Here is a 19,481-nt window from a genome sequence, read left to right as displayed (position 1 = left end):
TGTTCTCTCTCATTGATGTTTCTCTCTCTCTCCCTCTCCTTTCCATTCTCTCTAAAATCAATAAAGAAAAAATATTTTTAAAAAAACCTCAAAATCAATCACAGACCTCAATGTAAAAGCTAACATCATAAAACTTAGAAGAATATATAGGAATAACTCTTTCTGATCTTGGATTAGGCAAACCTTCTTAGATACATTACTATGCACACAGTGTCAAAATTAAAAAAAAAAAATCAATCGAATATACAAATTTATAACTTTGGTGCTTTAAGCAATACCATCAAGGAATTGTGAAGGATAACCCACAGATGGGAAAAAAATTTTGCACATCATATTCGAAAGCAACTTATATTCAGAATATATAAAGAGCTCTTAAATGCAACAGGAAGACAGACAACTCAATTTAAAAATAGGTAAAGAGGCCTGACCAGTTTAGCTCAGTGGTGAGAGCGAAAGCCCTCAGACTGAGGGGTTTCAGGTTTGATTCCCCATCAAGGGCACATGTCTGGGTTGCAGGTTCAATCCCCGATCCCAGTCAAGGTGTGTGTGGGAGGCACCCAATCGATGTTTTTCACATTTCTTCTCCCCGCCTCCCCATTTTCTCTAAAAATCAATAGGAAAAAAAATCTCCTCAGGTGAAGATTAACAAAAAAAATAATAATAAATAAAAATAGGTAAAGGATCTGAATAGATATTTCTCCAAAGAAGATATACAATAGCTAACAAACACTTGAAAATATGCTCAATATCATTTATCATTAGGGAAATGCAAATCAAAATCATATGAAATAATACTAAGAATGGCTATAATCAATAAAAGAGGAAAATAGGTGTTAGCATAGATATGGAGAAACTGGAAGTTTTGTTTATTGCTGGTGGGAATGTAAAATAATGCACCCACTTTGGAAGACACACTGGTAATTCCTCAAAAAATTAAACATAGTTACCATATGATCTAGCAATCCACTCAACAGAAGTGAAAAACATGTCCATACAAAAACTTGTATAGGAACATTCACAGCAGCACTATCAACAGTCAAAAAGTGGAGACAACTAAACGTCCATTAATGAAAAATTATTCAGCAATAAAAATGAAGGAAATACCAAGAGATGCCACAATATGGATGAACTTTGAAAACATGTTAACTGAAAGAAGGCAATCACAAAAGACCAGAACAGGTAAATCCATAGAGTCAAAAAGTTAAGGGTGAGTGGGTGTGAGGAATAGGAAGTAACTACCTAAATGGGTATAGAGTTTCTTTAGGGGATGATGAAAATACTCTAAAATTGATTGTGCTGATGGCTATATAACTCTGTGAACATACTAAAATACTAATGGACTGTGTAATTTAAATAGATGAATTGCAGAGTATGTAAATTATATTTCAATGAAGCTGTTACAAAGACTTATAACCTAAGAAAATATCTTTCAAAAATGAAGATAATTATCTATTTAAAGCAAACATTATAAACATATACTGTGATGTTTAAAACAATGTAGAATTAAAATGTACAAGAGTAAAACAAGGGATAGGAGGGTTAAATATACTGTTACAAGGTCTTTAAACTACACATTATGGTGATGTAATATTATTTGAAGATGTATATTTCAAAATCTAGAGCACCACTAAAAATCTGAGGTAGATATAACTAATAACCTGATATTGGAGTTAAAAGAGAATAAAAAAAATATTCAATTAATCCAAAAGAAGGCAGGCAAAGAACAAAAAGGGAATAATGACTACATGAGACAAACAGAAAATAAAAACAAGATGGGAGATGTAAAACCAATTATATTGATAACTACATTAAAAGTCAATGGTCTAGCCCTGGCTGGTTTTCTCAGTGGTTAGAGCCTTGGCCCACAGACCAGAGAGTCTCGGGTTCGATTCTGGCTAAGAGCATGTACCTTTGGTTGCGGTTCATCTCCAGCCCTGGTTGGGGTCCTGAAGTGTCTCTCTCACATTGATGTCTCTCTCGCTCTCCTTCCTTCCCTCCCTCCCTTCCACTCTATGTGAAGATAAATGGAAAAATATCCTCGGGTGAGAATTAAAAAAAAAGTCAATGATATAATAAACACTTCAGTAAAAACAAGTGGATTGTCAGATCCGATGATATATTTCTATAAGAAACTACATATGAAGATACAGAAAGGTTGACAGTAAAAGGATAAAAAAGATATAGCACATAAATACTGCTAAAAAGAAAATACCATTGTCTATATTAATATTAGACAGAATAGACTCCAAAACAAAGAATATTACAAAGTATAAAGAGAATGTTTCATAATGATAATAGATTAGCTCATAAAAAAGATGTAATTGTAAACGCATATGCTTCAAAACACATGAAGCAAAATCTAACAAAACTGAATGGAGGAACAAACAGACAAATCTACCATCATGACTGCAATTAAAATTAAAGTAATTAGGTAACTGAAAAAACAAGTCAACAAGAAAATCAGTAAGGATATATGCCAATTAATACTCTTTATGTATTTTAAATCCTCACCTGAGGATATGTTTTTATTGATTTTTTTTTTTTAGAGAAAGAAACTTCAACGTGAAAGAGAAACACTGATCGGTGACTGGATATGGAATCCACAACCTGGGTATATGCCCTGACTGAGAGTCAAACACACCACCTTCCAGTGTACTAGACAACAGTCCAACCTACTGAACCACACTGTCAGGGTAAGCTTGATTTTTTTAGACAGGATATGGGTATCCAGTTTTCCTGTTTTGTTATGTTTTTTAAGATTCTTTAAACTGATTTTTAGAGAAAGAGAAAGAAAGAGGGAGAAACATCAGTGTGAGAGTAGAACATCAATCAGCTGCCTCCTGCACACCTCCTAAACTGGGGATCGAGTCTGCAACTTGAGTTGCAACCCTTCAGTGCACAGGATGACACCCAGCAACACTTCAGTGCACAGGCAGACGCCCAACAATGAGCCACACCAGCTAAGGCCCAATTTTTAAAAAAATTAATGTTTGTTTATCAAAGGAGACCATTAAGAATAAAGATAAAATGGAATTGGCTTATGTTTTCAAACTATTAAATTCTGTAGTCCATTCAATCACTAAGGTTTCATAGTTAACTCTTACTCATTTTAAGTGCACATAAACACGGTAATATTCTACCTTTATTCCCCAACTCTCACTAGTCCACCCCTCAGATAATGGTTTATATTGAACAAAGTAAACATAAAAGCAGGATTGTTTCTAAAACTGTGAGGATATCTACACATTCTTTAAAAATACAACTCGAACCACATCGAGTTAGTGCTGCTGAAAACAAAGTAATATCCCAAACTGCTTTTTAGATATTCATAAATTTTGCTAAATTTTAAAAGAAAAATTAATGTGTAAAATGAGTGATAAAAATCAACATTACTTTAAAATACTGAAAACTTTCAAATTATAGGTTTAAATCATAACTACCTATGAATAAATAGCACAATTTAACAAGTTATTCTAAATTCCAGAACAAGCTAAGTTAAACATTTTAGCTATCGACTTATCCTATTAAAGAGAAGTCCAACAAAAGCATTACTTGCCAACAACAAAACTTCTTTCATATATCAGATGATTACATCTAGAGTTAATACTCAAGATGATCCTAACACACCTCTTTCAAAACTTAGTTTTAATGAATTATGAACATTTGACAAACTGATGGTGCAGCAAAAGTGAAAATTTAAATCAAACCTCTGGCAATAATATTTCTATCCTACCTGTATCTTCAATAAATTCCACACATTTTTCAACAAATAGTGGTATGGGCTTCTCAGCTGTAACCAAATCCTGGAGGGGCATGCCAAAGTAATTACTTTCCCAATTTCTACGTGTTGGTGGATTGAAGTTCTTAGTTTTCTTCTTCTGCTGTAAGAAAACATATTCAAGTTACAGCTATTAAAATTAATTTCCTTCAGAATAACATTATTAAGCAATATACATTTTGATACATCTCGTATCAAAATATTTAAAAGCCACATCCAACCATGCCCATCACAATGGGACTTTAATTCAATTCTGCTAGAAGTAGCAACTTTAGCAAGAGAAAAAAGTAAATATAAAAAAATGGCTAAGTAGAGAAAAAAATGCTTTCTTTGAAAAATAATGGAAAACTGGATAGGTAGGGAGATTAGAAAAGTTCGTTTTTCAGTGCCAATGCAAAGGAAAAACTAGGAGTAAGCAATGCTCATTTCAATTTAGGTATGGTCTATTAATTTTATTTGGTCTTTGGGACAGGTCATGTGAAGTTTTTGTGCATAACTATATTCATAAGAACATAATATAACTTTAATTACTGATTATACAATGAAGCTATGCAACTCCATAAACATTTAGTCACATTATTTGTCCCTCATTTTCTTTCTATTTACTGACTCTATTTCTTAAAGATAATTTTCACAAATAATGAACAAAACATTTCACAATAGGAAAAAAACAAAATTAAGTAAGAGGATTCAGAGTTTTAACTTTATTCTATCACTGGGAGAAAACAGGTTCTTAACCACGGAGTGAACATCTCAAAAACCTAAGGAAGTATTGTCTGGAATTCAATCACTGAGGAAATTCTGAGTCAGTCTTTCTGGATCAGGGCATAGTAGCCATCTCCACAGATGATTCTACTGTGCACTCCCAGCTGAAAATCTCTAAAATATAGAAGGATGAGGAAATTTTCAGAAACTCATAGATGTTAGAGCACCTTTATTGACAGCCCTTATTCCTTTTTAGTCATTTTACACAATTTTTTTTTCCTCTGGTTTAAATAACAAACCTAGTTATATTGATCATAAATATCATTACTGACTTACAAACAGGATAAAAACATACCATTTCTAATCAGAAAAGTATGGATTGGGGGGGGGGGGGAGAAGCACAGGCAAAGCTTTCAATGCCTAAAGCAACAATCCTCATCTTAATTTCCCATTCTTTCTGGGGGAGTCGCTCATTTGGATGGAATCCACAATGTATTCTTCTAAGTCTCTGGATAACTAGAATAATTAATTAAGGCCTTTTTAACTTTCAATTTCAGATTGTTTCACCTAGCAAAACCTCTAGAGCTCATGAAAATCCAACTTCTAAATCCTCATATACTATCACTATCACACTCTCTGATGATACAGATTACATACAGTATAACTAGATGTCTGGAATGTTATCAAAGCATTGGAATGTTTGCTCTGGCTCAAGAACTAACCCACCAAACCAAGTAGTTGTGTAGACCCTTACTCTTTAAATATCCTTCCACTACTATCACCACCAAAACAGAACATTTTGGAAGGAAGTAAAAATGAAGAGACTACAATTTCAAAGCTGAGGTAGGGATACATTGGCTGAGTCCTCTTTTTCTCAGGAGCACTAAGGTAATTTCTAGTCTGCAAACTATAGCTGCACCATTTGATTAGAAAAGTGAAAACAGACAATGGATGTTTTTTGGGAGATAATACACAGTGGTGAAAAGATTACACTTGGGTAGATTAACGGAAATAGCAATGCCTAACCTATAGCAGGAGCAACAGGATTGAAAAGATAAATAGATTTTAACAATCTGCAATGCCACCTTCAAGCTTAAAAGTGAGCTACCTAGTGTCTTAACTGTTCCAATCAACTTTTTAGAAATCTTCTTTTCAATATTGTTTTTTAGGAACCAATTTAAACTCTCAGATGGCTCTGAAATCATTCCACTCTTACCCTTGGGGCTACAAAGGAAAGAAAAGTATAAATTCTATCTAAGAAGCCCTTGAATTTTTTACTCAAATTAGCAGGTGGAAACAGGGAACCAAAATAATGTAGATTCTTTGGCATATGTTCAGAGAATATCCCCAAATTCCATAAAATTATAAGGCAAGTTATTTAATTCTGTAGTTAGACCAATATTCAAGGCTAGTAATCTAAGGTAATAAAAGGATAAGTGACTTGTTCATAGATTAAAATTTCTAGCAAACTCTACAGGATTAATTTACTAAGAGGATTACCCAAATAATCAAGTTATAATTCATATAGACTGGAGGAGGGAGCATACAAAGTTTATGTGACTTTACTAATATTTCTACTAATTAGCACTGCCAAAAAGAAAATTCTATGCCGAAAAAGTTTTGGATTAGACATTCCTGTATTAAGTTTTATAGTGAATAAAAATATATGCAATTCCTGTATCTTTTTCTTTTAAATGTTTTTTATTGGGTTTTTTTTTAGAGTGTGAAAAAGGGGAGGGAGAGAGATAGAAACATGGATGATAGAGAGAAGCATTAGCATCAATCGGCTGCCCCCTGCATTCCCCCACCAGGGACAGAGCCTGCAACCTGCACACATACCCTGACTGGGAATTGAACCAGCAACCTCTTGGTGTATAGGTTGATGCTCAACCACTGAGCCACACCAGCTGGGCATATAACTCCTTTTTTTCTATAAGTGATTACTCTTAAGCATCAGAATCATTTTAGGAAGTTTGTTTAAAACGTGGATTTTAGCCTAGCTGGTGTGGCTCAGTGCCTAAGCACTGACCAATGCCTCAAGAGGTCACCTGTTTGATTCCCAATCAGGGAACATGCCCAAGTTGTGGGCCTGATCCCCAGTGGGGGGCATGCAGGAGGTAGCCAATTGATGTTCTCTCTCATTGATGTCTCTATCTCTTTCCCTCTCCCTTCCTCTCTCTAAAATCAATAAAGAAAAGGAAAAAAAAAATGTGGATTTTAAATAATTCTACCTAATTATGATATACACCACTTTGGTTAAGAGTTGTTGATTTATAGCTATAAGTTTATAGCAATTCCAAATGACATATATCATAACTTCTGCCTAAGCAAATGCCCAGTCTTTTATTTCTGGCTACTTAAGTAAATCTCAGGTCTGCACGAGCAAATTCATAGTAAAATAAATATTCCAATCATAAATAATATAAATATTATAAATTAAGTGTCCAGAGATATTTAAAAGCTATCATTAGTATAAGAAAACAGGACCAGGAAAAGGTAAATAAACAGCTCTTTCCAGAAACTGCTCTCCTACTTCAGTAATATCAGCAACACAACGAGGACATCTAAGCAACATCCTCAAATAATAATAATATTTACAAAAACACAATACTCAACTGCTTCATCTATAACCCCCACCTGAAGAAATCTTAAGCAGCAAAAAGCAGTTGACAAAGCTTTCAAAGAACCAATCCAGGATATAAGAAAATGAGGACTTCTCTATTCTCTTAAATTTAAGATGAGATTCTTGAAATAAAAGACTAAAGAAGAAATGAGACAACAGGAGGTAAAACATAAAGAAACTGAAGAAAAAAAAAACAAACCAAGAAATGAAAACCCTTTAGTAAAAGACCCATTATTACTGAAAAGATCAGAATAAAGAAGAGATCATCATTTATGACACACACCAAAAAACAAAACAAAAAACTATTTTACTCCCATTTTAAAAAGAAATCTCAATTTTCCTCTTCTTTTGAGCTACTTGCCTCATAATGCCACTTAGTTTTGCTGACAAATTCCACAGAAGTTATCTATACTGGATGTCTCCAAATCCACTCCTTTCATTCTCTCTATGTATTTAAATTAGTCTATCACCCTCATTACTCCACTAAATCTGTTCTAAGTAAGGTCACCAATGATTGTTTTTCAATAATTGGTTCTCAGCTCTTCTCTTACCTGACCTCCAGCAGTCGCTACTCACTGGACTCTCAGACCAACCTTTATCTCACTCTCTCTTTTGCTAGTCCCTACTTGCCAACCTAGTAATGTTGTGAACACCCCAGGCCTCAGTCCCTGATCGTCTTTTTTTCCCTCAACATCTATATTCACCCTCTTGGCAATGTCATCCATATGCTAATAACCCAAATCAATTATTTCCAGCTCAGTTCTTTCTCCTGAACTCTAGACTTTCTCGGAACTCTGAAACATTCTACCTGACATCTTTACTCAAATGTCTATGAGATACTTTCCTGTCTTAACTGTGCAAAACTAAACTCCCAATGATTTCCTTAAGATGTGCTCTGTATGTCCCCTTCTCCATCTCAGCTGTTGTAATTCTATCCTTTCAGTTGCTCAGGCTAAAAATCTTGGGAATCATTACCAAATCCCTCTTTTTTCTGTCACACCCTACTTCTGACTGGTAAGCAAATGTATCAGACATAGAATCTAACTACTATTTAACCATCTTCACTGCTAACTCCCTTAGTCCATAAAGCTACCACCATTTCACATATCTAGATTATTACATGGACTGCTCAATCCGTTCCTGCTGCTTCTACCACTATCCCCTACAGCAGTGGTTCTCAACCTTCCTAATGCTACGACCCTTTATACAGTTCCTCATGTTGTGGTGACACCCAACCATAGAATTATTTTCGTTGCTACTTCATAACTGTAATTTTGCTACTATTATGTCTTAGGCAACCCCTGTGAAAGGGTCGTTTGACCCCCAAAGGGGTTGCAACCCACAGGTTGAGAACCGGTGCCCTACAGACTATTCTCAGCAAAGTAGAATGATAGAGGCCCACGAGACCATATACAATCTGCATGCCTTGAATTCTGCCTCTTTACATTCTGACCTCAGTTACCTCTACTTTCCTCATCATTTATTCCCTTCCTTCAGTCACATAGTGGATTTCTTTTTAACTTGCCAGGAGTGCTCCAGACTTAGGACTTTTGCTTTGGTTGTTCTTGTGACCTTCTTACTGAGCTCTATACTAACTACCCTATTAAAAATTATACCTTAGCCCTGGCCAGTTGGGCTCAGTGGTTAGAGTGCCAGCCTGCCAACCAAAGGGTCTCAGGTTTGATTCCCTGTCAAGGGCACATACCTGAGTTGCAGGTTCGATCCCTGGTCCAGGTCAGGGTAGTACAGGAGGCAACCAATAGATGTGTCTCTCACATTGATATTTCTCTCTCTCTCGCTCTGTCTCCTCTCTCCTTCCCTCCCTCCCTTCTACTCTATCTGAAAATCAATGGAAAAAACATCCTCGAGTGAGGATTAACAACAACAACAAAATACAACCTAGGGCCTGCCTTCCTTTAGTTCAGCGGTTCTCAACCTGTGTGTCACGACCCCTTTGGGGGTCGAACGACCCTTTCACAGAGGTCGCCTAAGACCATTGGGAAACATATTTCCGAAGGTCTTAGGAACAGAGACACTGCTCCTCTATCCGTCTCCAGGCAGTCCGCCCACATGTAGATATGCCCACACACAACATGAGGAACTGTATTAAAGGGTAGTGGCATTAGGAAGGTTGAGAACCACTGCTCTAGTTCCTGCCCAGTACTACTGATTCCTCTTACATTGCTTTCTCTTCCCAAAACATTATATAAGTTATTCATGTTTTATTTACTAATTTATTTAGTGTCTCTCTGATACAATTTAAGCTCCGTACAAGGGCAGGAAATTTTATCTGTTTTGTTCATCAACATACTCCAAAGATCTGAATACTGCCTGTGAAAAATAAAAAAGTACAAAGATATTTTGAGCTGTTTTCTGAAATAATAAACTCAATTTATAGTTTGATCTTATCATGTACTAGGAAAGATAAACAACAAATAGAAGTGAACCATCCAGTTACAGACATATACTGAACTCAGTAAGCTTCAGAGACTCTTAAATGCACCCAGGCAGAAGACACCAATGACCAACAGTGGAGGGAAAATACCAGGCTAGCCTAAAGTTCTAAGGAAAATTGGAAAAACAGAAGACTCAACTACAGGGATATTTTCAGGAAACGAAGTGTCACGGATTCTTTACTTAGCCAGTATTTCACTCATGTGTTAAGAAGGAACTATAAATTTTTTCAAGTTCTGAAATACGCGAAAATTAGTATTTAAAATACAATACTCTCAAATTCCTTCTGAAAAATCTTAAACACATGATGAAACATCTTCAATTAGACACTTGTATTACAGTTAAACATAAAACTACCAAAGTTCCAATGGTATAACTGTTAAATAGAATATAATCTACAATTTTGGGGATAAAGCTACAAAATATAAAAATAATTTAAGCCCTGGCCGGTTTGGCTCAGCGGTTAGAGCATCGGCCTGTGGTCCAGAGAGACCTGGGTTCGGCTCCTGCTAAGGGCACGTGCCTCGGTTGCAGTTTGTCCCTGGCCCTGGTTGGTCATGCAGGTGGCAGCCACTCGATGTGTCCCTTTCACGTCGATGTTTCTCTCTTCTCTCTCTCCCTCCCATTCTATCTGAAGAAAAAATGGAAAAATGCCCTCGGGTGAGGATAAAAAAAAAAGTAAAATAAAAAAAAAATAATTTAAGAACAAGCCACAACCAAAAGCCTCAACCTTCTCTAAAGGGTGGAGAGGGAAATATAAGATATAATGTAATTACGCTAATGCATAATAGGGTACCATGATGTATTATGGGGGAGTAAGGATGATAAACTGAAATAGGGGTTCAATATAAATTAAAAAGTAAAAGCAGCATGCAAACTAAAAGTTCCTTCTTTTTCCTTTTTCTTTTTTGCTACTAATAAATACAGAAAACAAAGTGAAACTTATAAAAAGAAACATAAATGGAATATCAGCTTTAAAAGATTCTAGACTTGGTATAAAATTAAAACTGCCTAGCCCTGGTGGGTGTTGCTCAATGGTTAGGGCACTGACCCCTGGGTTTGATTCTTGGTCAGGGGGACATACCTGGGTCGAAGGTTCAATCCTCAGCCCTGGTTGGGGTGCGTGCGGGAGGCAACCAATCGATGTGCCCCTCTCACATTCATGTTTCTCTCTCTCCCTCCCTCCCTTCTACTCTCTACAAATCAATAGGAAAACAACAACAACAAACCTAAACCTGACTAACCACATGCCTTAAACAAAGAGACTCCTAAAGTTGAAAATAAAATGATGGGAAAAGTAACAACTTCTTGTTTTGAAAAGAGCAATGTTAACATTGGAGTCATCTTCATGGCAAAAACTTTTAACCTATTCCCTATCCCTTTTACCCCACAGCATAAAGTTGTCCCTTTCCTGGATAATTTTATGAAGATGTAAATATTCTCTAATATCTCTCATTTTTAAAAACGTGAAAACCCTCCTTTGACCACACACTGATCTCTAGTTTCTGCCCTAGCTCTTGCTCCCTGTCAGAGCAAAACTTCTTGGAAATCTACATCTAGTATCTTCACTTTTCACATCTCATTCATTCTTCAATCTATTTCCACTGTTTTTCTCTTCCATTCCACTAAACTGCTTGTTAAAATCAGGTACTTCTGCAATATCAAATGAAAAAGGAACTCTTTACTTCATCCTTCTTGAGCTCTCAGGAACATTCTTTCTTGACTACTTCCCTCTGTAAACACCTGCTCTCCTGGCTCCCATGTCATGTACTCTTCATTAGTTTCTCCTCTCCAAGAATTCCTTTCTGTTTCAGCTTCCAACAATTCTTCTTGGTCTATTCAAACTTAGTTCTGAGCCCTTTCTTCTCTAGGTATACTCTCTCCTCTTATGTGAATTTAATCCCACAGCTTTATGTTTTACATTTTATTAAAGTTATTGGGATGATATTGATAAAATTATATAGATTTCAAATACACAATTCTCTAATATACCATCTGTATATACTACATTGTGTGCCCACCACGTAAAGCAGTCTCCTTCTGTTGCCATACATGTATTTGACCCCGTCTACCCTCCTCTACACCACTCCCTCATCCCCCTGGTAACCAACATACTGTTGTCTGTGTCTGAATTGTTTGTTTGTTGCTTTCAGTTTTATATCCCACATGAGTGAAATCATTAAGGTTCTTGCCTTTTTCCATCTGACTTATTTTGCTTAGCATGGTATTCTCAAGATCCATCTATGCTATCGTAAATGGCAGCATTTCATCTCTTCTGATGGCTTAGTATGCCACTGTCTATATTACTACACCTTCTTTATCAGATCATCTATTGAAAGACACTGAAAAGTCACATACAAAAGAATGAAACTAGACTGCTATTTGTCACCACATGCAAAAATTAACTAAAAATAGTAAAATACACAAAAGAAAACACAGGTACTAAACTAGGGACTTTGGTCTTAGAGACAATGTCATAACTTTGACCTCAAAGTCAAAGAATGTAAAAGTGAAAATAAATGAATGGGACTATATCAAACTAAAAAGTTTCTGTACAGCAAAAGAAACCATCATCAAAACAAAAAGGACACCAACCGAATAGAAGACACTTGCCAAACAATACCTCTGATAAGGGGTTAATATCTAAAACATATAAACAACTCATAAACCCAACCACAAACCCACAAATAATCCAATTAAAATGGGCAGAGGACCTGAACAGACACTTTTCCCAAGACATACAAATGGACAACAGATATATGAAAAGATGCTCAATTTCACTAGCTATTAGGGAAGTGCAAAGCAAAACCACAATGAGATTCCACGTTGCACCTGTTAAAATGGTTATTACCAACAAGACTAGTAGTAATAAATGTTGGAAAGGTTGCAGAGAAAAAGGAACCCTCATACACTGCTGGTGGGAATGTAAACTGGTACAGCCACTATGAAAAAAAGTAGGGAGGTTCCTCAAAAACTTAAGAATAGAGTCCTGGCCGGTTTAGCTCAGCAGTTAGAGCGTCGGCCCAGGGACCAGGAAGACCCGGGTTTGGTTCCCACTAAGGGCACGTATCTCGGTTGCAGTCTGTCCCTGGCCCTGGTTGGGGTCGTGTGGGTGGAAGCCACTCGATGTCTCTCTCTCATATCGATGTTTCTCTCTTTCTCTTCCTCCCTCTCTCCCTCCTACTCTATCTCAAGATAAATGCAAAAATGTCCTCGGGTGAGGAAAAAAATAAGAAATATTAAAACTTAAGAATAGAGCTACCGTATGACCCAGCAACCCCTCTTCTGGATATACACCTCAAAAATTTGAAAATATTTATTCATAAAGATATATGTACACCTATGTTTATTGCATTAATCCTATATATTTAAATCCTTTTACATCCAGATAACTCTTCCTCTGAGTATCAAATTCATAATCTAACTTTTATACTTTCACTGGGATGAGAACATAGATATTTTACACATAACATAAAAAGCACAAAACAAATGTCTTGACTCCATCTGGCCTGAAACTTGTCACCCTCAGTCACCACTATCTCAGTAAATCCACTCAGTTGCTTAAACTGTAAATCTAGAAGTCAACCCTGATTTTCCCTTTTCCTTTACTCTCCACAGCAAATGCATAAGAAGTCCTGTTGGTATGACTTACCAAACACTATCTAGAGTACGTACATTTTGCTCATTTTTGGTACCTGTAACTGGCAAAATATATAGCACATGGTAGATGCTCTCATAAAACACTGACAGAAGCACACAAAATTTTAAACTGGAACCAGAGAAAGCCTTTACCACATAAGATATCTGTTAATAAATATGCAAAGTGTTATTGGTTTACTTATCAATTTATGCAAAGTTTCATTATACCTAATTCTTCATTCCTATGAAAGTCACTATATAGGTGTGCCTAAGCTTAAGCATCTGAAACTAATAAAATCAGGATTCAAACAAAACAATGATTACCATAAAATTACAAGAAGAATTAATAGCCAACTCTATGTGAATTCATTTGGATATAAAGTGATGTACTTTAAATAGTATATAAGAACTAAGCACTTATTATGTGCAGCATCATACTAGGTATTGTGCAGGATACAAGAATCAGTTGAAGTAAAGTTAAATGCCCTCAAGACACAGATAATCTATTATGAAGAAAAAACATCTCACTACTAGTCATTTAATTATCAGCACATACAAAATAGTATATGATTCAGTATTAACATAACTAGATATAAGGCTTAAATCCAGACTTCAAAAGACAGAACTTATAAGGAAGAGATGAGGTCAGGGACATTTCAGGAATTTAGAACAAATCTAGTTTACCTATAGGTCATTCACTCTTCTAAACATTTGGGTGCCTACCATATGTCAACATAAGCACTCAGAAACTACTAGAAACTGCCATTTATTGCTTATTATATATTAGGTGCTTGATAATATTATATGTATAATTTAATTGTCAAAAGAGCTCTGAGATAGCTACAATTCTGCATCTATTTCACCATACTTGGAACTAAAAAGTACATATAGGAATGAATAATAAAGGTAAGCAAGGGCCACACTGCAAATGGTTTTGGTGCGTAACATAAGAATCTGAACTTTATACAGAGGCTACATACATATATCATTTTGCAGGGAGAGTGATTAGGCACATCTATTAACACTGTTACTCAGAAGCAACATAAAAGATTAGGGTTAACAGGAGACACAAAAACTTAATTAAAAAATTACTGTCCCTTGGCCAGTGTGACTCAGTTTGTTTGGCATCATCCTGTGCACTGAAAAGATTATGGGTTCAATTCCTGGTCAGGGCACATGCTTGGGTTGTAGCTCGATATCTGGCAGGGGGCGTGCAGAAGGCAGTCAACTGATGTTCTTTCTCTCCCTTTCCCTTCCTCTCTCTAAAAATCAATTTTTAAAAGTTACTGCATCAACAATGCTGGTGAGGACATGGAGAAACTGGATCACCTTATACATTGCTGGTGGGAATTTAAAATAATACACCCACTCTAGAAACCTTTCTTGTATGATAAAATATAAAATTACTATATGACCCAACAACTGCATTCTCAAGGATTTATTCCAGATATGAAAACTTGTATTTTTTATAAAAACTATACTTCATTGTTCACAGCAACTTTATTCATAATAACCCGAAACTAGACACAATACAGATGTCCTATAACAGGTTAAAAAGCTGTGCTATATTCATACATGGGATATTATTCAGCAATAAAAAGAGACAAACTATTGATTTATGCAATAACTTGTCTGAATCTCAAGGGAATTATACTGAATAAAATAAATAAATAAATCCCAGAAAGTTATATATACTCTATGATCCCACTTATGTAACATTCTGAACTGGCAAAATTATAAAACGGTAAAAAGGAAAACCAATTAGTAGTTGCTAGCGGTTATAAATGGAAGGGAATGAGGAGAAGTAAAGGTATTGTTATAAAAGAACAACAGGAAAGATCTGTTGTTCTACAAAATAACAAATTGTCAAAAGAGCTCTACAAAACAATAAAACTACTGTTAGTGACAGAATTGTTTTGCATCTTGACTGTGGTGGTAGATACACAAACCAAAAGTGAAAAATTGCACAGAACTAAATACAAACACATAAATGGGTACAAGTAAAACTGAGGAAATCTAAATAAGATCTGTGGATAACATTAATGTCAATACCCTTGTAATATTACACTATACTTTTAGAAGACATTACCTGTGTGGGAAACTGAGCAAAGGGTGCATGGGATCTCTGCATTATCTTACAATGGCATGTCAATCTATAATTATCTCAAATTAAAATGATTTATTTAAAAAGGCCATTGCGATAATCTAAACAATCTCAAATAAGACCGTGACAATGAAATGAAAACATTTTACAGCGGAATAAAGATGAGCTAAGTAGGACAAACAGCAATAGCATGTACCTTTGGCCCACAGTAGCTCTTTCTTGAAAATGTCTCTTACCCAATCATGGTGAGGATAGGGAAGTAAAATCTACGACCTCTGAGAAAAACCTGCCTTTCCTAATGAGCAGGTACAAACATGTATGGATGACTTCTAGAATCTCACAGGAATTTCCTTCAAGACCACATTCTTATATATAGGATTTCTCAACTTCAGTATTATTGACATTTTGGGTTGTATAATCCTTTGTTGTGGCATATCACCTATTGTAGGAGGTTTAGCAACAAAACTGGCCTCTACCCAATAGATACCAGTAGCATCTTCCCAGTCTAGCTATAATAACCAAAAATGTCTCCAGACATTGCCAGATGTTCCCTGGAGGGCAAAATTGACCTGGTTGAGAACCACTGTGCTAGGTTAATAAAAACAAGGACTAAGAACTCAAATTTGGGAGATGGCCACAGATATACTTTGGGAAATATGAGAACTTTAACTTTAAAAACAGGTCAATACTTAACTCAAGATTAAGAAACATTACTGTAGGGTACACAAAGATGAATTGATAATCATAATTGCCCTCAAAAAGCTTACAATGTAATAAGAAAAACAAAACATTAAAATACAAAACAATAAAACTACTATAAAGTGACTACTTTAGGTGGGAGGAATAAGTATTATCATAGCATAACACATCAGTATAAGAAAGAAGCCTTTAGTGGGAGCCAGGACTCCATAAAAGCTTACTTAACCCCCCCATTTAAAAGTCTATAAAAGCTGTAGGTGCTAAATGAGAGTCCAAACACACTTTGAAAATTAGGGATGTTGTGAAGGCTCTTTTACACCCTTTAAGCTAACAACAATAGTTGAAAAAAGCGAAGAGAAAATAACTGTAGATAAATAAATGCAGTCTGGATTCCTGTATACACTAACAGACAAACTGGTTCAAGCATCAATTCATCTCTAAGACAGCATGTTCCTCCTAAGCATTTCAACACATATCAACTAATTGGCAGGTAATTTACTGATGTCATTAACAACTTTACAAATAAAAAAATACACCTGGAGTCACCAGGAGTGAATCCTAGCAAAACACCTAGCTATTCAAGTAAATAATGCTTTAGCAAGTATATGAAACTCTTAAAACGCCAATAAAATTTTGTGCGTGTGCATTTTTCCAGGAAAAATACCCAAATCTGTCCTCAGATTTTTTTTTTTTTTTAAATGTTTTTTATTTTTTATTTTTTTATTTTCTTATCCTCACCCGAGGATATTTTTCCATTTTTTGTACAGATAGAGTGGGAGGGAGAGAGAGGAAGGGAGAGAGTGAGAGAAACATCGATGTGAAAGGGACACATCGAGTGGCTGCCACCCGCACGACCAACCAGGGCCGGGGACAAACTGCAACCGAAGTACGTGCCCTTAGCGGGAACCGAACCCGGGTCTCTCCGGACCGCAGGCCGACGCTTTAACCGCTGAGCCAAACTGGCCAGGGCTGTCCTCAGATTTTTAAAGGCTAAGAACAATTTTGAAAAAACTCAACAAAACTACTTTATACAAACTATGCAAAGTGTACTTTCTGTTGGGACAAAGTTAGATAAAATCACAAGATCACTTTGGTCACACCCTTTTATTTTGCTCCAAGAATCAGGAACAATTCTCAATTTAAAAAGCAGTTCTCCCACTGGGGTTTCTCTTTATAGTCATAGATTAAGCCCTTTTTACTTGAGGATTCTTTCACAACATTAGTTAAAATGACAAGAAAATATTACAGAGCTAAAAATCATGAAACTATACCAATTATAAAAATAACTCTTCTGCTCTGGCCGGTCTGGCTCAGCGGTTAGAGCATCGGCCTGCGGTCCAGAGAGACCCAGGTTCAGTTCCCGCTAAGGGCTTGTACCTTGGTTGCAGTTTGTCCCCCGTCTTGGTTGGGTCGTGTAGGTGGCAACCACTCAGTGTCCCTTTCACGCCGATGTTTCTCTCTCTCTCTCTCTCTCTCTTCCTCCCACTCTATCTGAACAAAATATCGAAAAATGTCCCTGGGTGAGGATAAAAAATAAAATAAAATTAAAAAAAAAACTCTTCTTGGATTGAGTGGGATAATATGTAGTATACCAAATATTGAAGTACGTAAAATTGACAATCCTATAAACTTGTCTATAATCTTGCAATAGTAACAATTGTCCATCGATATAAAATTATAATAAGAACATAATACTCTATGTCTGCAATTTTCAACCTTTTCATCTCATAGCACACATAAACTGCTAAAATTCCATGGCACACCAAAAAAATAGTATTTGCTGATCAAACAAAAAAAAAATAAGTATAATTTTGACTCATTCACACCCCAGATGGCTGGCTATTGTGTTGGCTATTGTAATTTTTTTGACAATCTAGGGAAGAGGTCAGTGACTCTGACTAAATAATCAGGCATTATATGTTTTAAAAATTCTTGTGGCACATCAGTTGAAAATTGCTGCTCTATGTTATAGGAGTAAAAGCCGCCTTGATACGTGAACTAAATATAGTCTAAGAATTATAATTAATACGCTGCAGAAATGATAGTAATTTCAATACTTTGTGCCATGACAGATTTTGCTAAACATTCAATATGCTATGAAAGCTAAGAAAAAAATCAAGTTTGAACAGAAAGCCACACTTAAGAAATTTACATATGCTTTTAAATTAGTAAAAACAAGCATACCACTGAAACAATACTTTAAATTAAGTCTCAATGCAACACATGAATTAGACATATCCTTTAAAAACTGACCACCTAATTACCTTTCGACCTGAATTTGAAAAGTAATAAATCATGGTCAAACAGACAGAACAATAGCAAATCATAAAATATGGGAAGAAATACATTATATATTCGTACTTACATAATACCATAGATTGATGTAGCCAGCACTAGAAATGCTACTAAAAAAATCAATTTTAAAAACACCATAGAACTAATCTAATCAATCAGAGCAATTCAGTCAATTAGCCAGTAAGAAAGCAATGGAAATGGTTACATTGAAAATGCCTCTCTAAATGCTTTCCAAATGAGATCAGAGACATGAAAGAACTAGAAGTTTAGTTAAACTTACTAAAAATATATATATATATATTTTTTATGGTACGTGCCCATAGCAGGAACCAAACCCGGGACTCTCTGGTACACAGGCTGATGCTCAACCGCTGAGCCATACTGGCCAGGGCTAAAAATATTTTTAAATGCTTACATGTCAACAAAATCAGCCCCTGGCTGGTTTGCTCAGTGGTTAGAGCGTCGGCCTGCAGACCCAACAGTTGAGGGTTGGATTCCAGGTCCAGGGAACATACCTGGGTTGCAAGTTCCAACCCCAGCCCTGGTCAGGGTGCATGCAGGAGGAAACCAATCAATGTCTCTCTCTCACATCTATGTGTTTCTCTTTCTCTCTCTCGCTCTCTGTCCCTCCTACTCTCTCTAAAAATCAATGGAAAAATATCCTCAGATAAGGATTAACAAAAAAAGAAAAAATATTCAACAAAATCAGTATTATTATACTGAATTCCTTGATAGCAGGATGCATATCTAGATTATCCCTGTTAAGTGTTTAGGCATAGTGGACATTCAGTAAGATGCTTGTTGAATGAGTATCTTAGAATCAAAATAAATTCTAATTATCAAACAAACACATTTATCATTCTTTTATTACAACTACAAAAACGAAGCCATATACTCATACTAACTTCAACTGATCACAGTATAGTATCCTGTGCTAGGACATGGAGATCAATTATATACAAGATAAATCTTGCCTGAAGTACACATTGTGATTTTTATCCTTTAGAATTTTCATCCCAATTTTGGGGAAAGCCAACTTCAACCAGAGCCTTAGGAATAAAGGCTTGGGCCTACATTTAATAGCAGAATTCTATTCCCCTGGCCAGAATTTACAGGTTAGGAATGGATGGATACGGGACCCAATTCAAGGCAAAGAGGCTGGAAAAGATGCTTGTGAAGGGTCT

The 19,481-nt window shown here is 35.8% G+C and overlaps 1 protein-coding gene across 1 annotated transcript in view; it reads right to left on the bottom strand.

The window, feature by feature from the left end:
- The window catches only part of ARHGAP5 (Rho GTPase activating protein 5), a 101,361-nt gene that overhangs the window by 46,592 nt on the left and 35,288 nt on the right, over positions 1 to 19,481 (bottom strand). The window contains exon 3 of the mRNA XM_036272279.1: positions 3,734 to 3,881. Within this exon, the coding sequence (XP_036128172.1) occupies positions 3,734 to 3,881 (148 nt within the window). The remainder of the gene's footprint in view (positions 1 to 3,733; positions 3,882 to 19,481) is intronic.

Source organism: Molossus molossus, unplaced genomic scaffold (assembly GCF_014108415.1).
Source record: "Molossus molossus isolate mMolMol1 unplaced genomic scaffold, mMolMol1.p scaffold_m16_p_1, whole genome shotgun sequence".
In the NCBI taxonomy this organism is placed as follows: Eukaryota; Metazoa; Chordata; class Mammalia; order Chiroptera; family Molossidae; genus Molossus; species Molossus molossus.
This window is presented reverse-complemented; position numbering and strand designations above follow the sequence as displayed.